The 3,670-nt window shown below is 38.5% G+C and overlaps 1 protein-coding gene across 1 annotated transcript; it reads right to left on the bottom strand.

The window, feature by feature from the left end:
- Positions 1-1,414: 1,414 nt before the first annotated feature.
- On the bottom strand, positions 1,415-2,963 carry LOC120514324 (jerky protein homolog-like). The gene is made up of 2 exons (XM_039734648.1): positions 1,934-2,963; positions 1,415-1,848 (listed from the first exon to the last, which is right to left on the bottom strand). Exons 1-2 carry the CDS (start codon positions 2,961-2,963, stop codon positions 1,415-1,417), a joined length of 1,464 nt encoding a protein of 487 aa, XP_039590582.1.
- Positions 2,964-3,670: the final 707 nt, after the last annotated feature.

Genomic DNA, 3,670 nt, shown 5'->3' with positions numbered 1-3,670 from the left:
ACATTTTCCAGTGGCTCAATTGCAGCTGCAAAGAGCAATGGTGATAGGAGGCGTCTTTGGTGAGTACCACGTTCTAGTTTGGACTGGTATAGAGTAGTTTGATCCATGCACATATATTTGAGCAAAACCCAAATCTGTGAAATGTAAATAGGTTGTCCCATTCAACCATGAACCAAATGCTTTTTCTGTGTCCAAAAATAATAAGATCTCTGGTGTGTTACATTTTATGGGTGAGTATATTACATTAAACAAACATTGATGACTGGATGCTAAGTGCCTACCTTAAATCTGGTTTGGTCTTGTGATAGGGAAGCACATTCTCAATCCTTCTAGCTAGAACTGTGGAGAGTATCTAACATCATTATTCAGAAGTGAAATTGGTCTGTATGATGTAATCAGTGGAAAGACAATAAATAATGCTTGGTGAAAAGTTTGGGGTAAAATTTTGTTATCTCTGGCTTCTATAAACATTGCTAATAGTAGTGGAGCTAAAATATTTGAATTTATTTTATAAAGTTTCACTGGGTAGCAATTGGGGCCTGCTGCTTCCCCAACCGGGAGTTAGTTTATTGTGTCTAGTGATTCTGAGAGTGGCATTGGTTTATCCAGTTCCTCTGCACTAAGAGTATCTAGCTGTGGTATTTATAATGCATCAAAAAACTCATTAGATTGTGTCTTATTATTTTTAATCTGTGTGTAATATAAGGACTTCTAGTACTCTCTAAATGTGTGGGGTATATTTTTATGGTCAATGATTTTATCTCCATCTGTGCTGGTAATTTCTTTTATTGTGCTGTGAACTTCCTGCTTGTGGATTTGTTGAGCTAAGATCTTATTTTCCTTCTCTCCTTGTTCATACTACAGTGTAGGGCCATTAAGCCGCAGTGATTGGGGTCCAAACTGCTTAACCGCGGCTTAGGTGGTCCACAGCTTAAATATTTTTAATAATACATAAATTACAATAAATAATGAAAAAATAAATGTTTTTTGATCACAATCTTTTCTTACGTGTTGACCCGCGAGTTGCCATTTTGAAAGTAGCGCCGTAGTCTCATACTCGATATTGTGTGCTGCATATTAAATCGTGATTAACGGTCTTCAAATTAAAAATACATTATTATTTAAGAATAACAAAACATATCAAATACATTTAAAACATTTTATTTCACATCTTTTCATAAAAATTACTAAATATTTATTCGTAACATTGCATGGCATAATACAGTTTTAAAAAAGTAATTATTTGACATATAAACGAAATCACACACAAGCACTTTTATTACCATTACACATTAATACATTAACAATGTTATAAACGGTTTAATAAAATGTAATTTTTTTTATTTCCAATATAAAATTAAACATACAGTAATATAATAGTTGTTATTACACAATAACAAGTTACAAACAGTCTTTATTTTTTAGTAAAATACAAGGTGATGTCAGCTTGCTTCTTGTTCCTAGAAGCTCTCATCTTGGCATCTCTTATGAGAGACTTCAGCTGTAGTGTCTTTACTTTATCCCCCACACGCTCGTAGTACTCTAAGGCCACTTCAAGTCCTTTAACTGCATCATTAGCGGTTCTAGTTGGAGGTACTGGGACAGGATGTTCTTCTTCTTCTTCATCTTCATTGTGGGTTTCTTCAGCTAAAATGGAGGATGCTATTGGAACGTCATTATTTATGGTGGACCATGCTGCAAGGATTTCTTGCACTGGTACACTTGAGTGGACAGCCGACATCAACTTCTGTTCTGCCTCCCGTACTTCTTCTGGACTGAAACCTAGGAAGTCTTCATCTTCGTCTTCTTCAACAGTAGTGGGCTTCTCTGTGATGGGACCTCCAAGGGCTTTAGTCCAACAATTTTGAATTGTTTCAGGCTTGATTGCTCCCCAGGCTGACTCAGACAAATACAGTGCTTCTTTAATTCTTACAGTCTTCAGGAACATAGGGACACTCTTCTTCAACCATGGACTTTATCATCTCCCGTCTATAATTGGCCTTGAACACAGAAATGAAGCCTTGATCTAGGGGCTGAATCTTGGATGTTGCATTCTTTGGAAGGTAATAAACGAAAATCTTGCCATCTCTGGACTTCATCGTCTCTGCAGGGGGGTGGGCTGGACAGTTGTCTAGAAGTAGGCATGCTCGTGGTTCCGTTCCCTTGCTTCTAAGGTGCCTACGGACATCAGGGATGAACGTCTGGTGAAACCACTTCTCAAAAATTGCTGCTGTCATCCAGGCATTCTTGCTGTGATCGTAGTCCAGTGGTAATGATGACATGTTGATGTAGTGGAAATATCTTGGGGATCCAAACTTGCCAATACAAAGAGATGTTAGCTTGTGATGACCCGTCCAGTTACAGCAAAATAACATTGTCACCCTGTCTTTGATTTGTTTATAACCTTCTTTGCTGGTCTTGTCTTTCTTCATAGCTAAAGTCCTATCAGGCAGTATTTTGTAGTAAAGGCCTGTTTCATCAGCATTGTAAATCATCTCTTCTATTAGCTGCTGTTCTTCTATGAATTGTTGAAATTTGGAAATGAACTCTTCTGCTGCTACAGTGTCTGCTGACTTAATCTCGCCATTGATCTTTACTTGTGAAATGTCGTGTCGCTGTTTCCACCTTTTCAACCAGCCACTTGAAACTGTAAACTCAGATTCTGCATCGGGACCATGAATTTCCTTGTATAATTTTTCTGCCTGCACTTGGATGACTGGACCAGAAATAGGGATACCATTGTTTCTACCCTCACAAAATGCATTAAAAGTTGCTTTGTCTAATTCTGGATCTTTTGCTGTTCTGGCTCTCTTGCGTCTTAAACCACCTTCATCAAGCTCATCAAGAAATGTTCTTAATTTGTTTTCATCTTTGATCCATTTGCGTAGTGTTGACTCAGGTACCCCTAACTCTCTGCTTACTTTAATGCGAAGTTTCGCCGTTTCGTATTCTTTCGATGACATCCAGCTTTTGCTGAACATCAAATGAAGCGTGTTTACATTTATTACTCATGGCGTAAAAATTTTTAAAGCAAATATGATGTGTTCGCTATAGATTCAGAAACAAGTGATTTACGTTGGGTTTGTGACTCATATTTATACAATTTCAAGCTTTATCAGATTATCGAATTAAAAATAATACTTTAAATACCAGTCGATTTTTTGCGGATTTACAGCGGATTAACTTTGTAGCATTGTAAGGTGTGAATCGGTTGCAATGGTGGCCTCCATGACGCTGACACTCAGCATGGATAAAACAGATTAATATTTGAATTTTATTGTAAGTTATTTTATTGCTTATTGATAAATAAAAGACTAATCTTCTATAAATACCTCTTTAAAGCGGAAGCGGAAGTAGAAGCAGACAATGGCCGACAGTGAGATGAATCACGTTGCCGTCGTCGTCGAAGAACTCCAGGCACTCGACAAACAGATTCAGAAACTCCTGTCCAGACGAAGGTACCTCAGAGACTTGAAGGCTCGGCTGCTGGACAAACCACACTCAACAACTGAAGTCGACGTAACATCAACCCCACCTCGTGCCGCTCAATTCCAAGGGCAAGTAAGCTTCACCCCCGCGCCTTGTAGGAGCAACGACAACGCAGATGAAGACCTCGACGGGTTTCAGCTTTGCAGGCGGGGGTTCAAGGCTAGAACACCTCCATTGGCAC

This window comes from Polypterus senegalus, chromosome 14 (assembly GCF_016835505.1).
Source record: "Polypterus senegalus isolate Bchr_013 chromosome 14, ASM1683550v1, whole genome shotgun sequence".
Classification (NCBI taxonomy): Eukaryota; Metazoa; Chordata; class Cladistia; order Polypteriformes; family Polypteridae; genus Polypterus; species Polypterus senegalus.
This window is presented reverse-complemented; position numbering and strand designations above follow the sequence as displayed.

What these genes read in the sequence shown, in the direction of transcription:
- LOC120514324 (XM_039734648.1), bottom strand. Translation starts at nt 2,963, where the DNA reads ATGTCATCGAAAGAATACGAAACGGCGAAACTTCGCATTAAAGTAAGC. An exon ending in TCCCTATGTTCCTGAAGACT is followed by an intron (nt 1,849 to 1,933) that starts GTAAGAATTAAA and finishes GTTGGACTAAAG; the next exon opens with CCCTTGGAGGTCCCATCACA.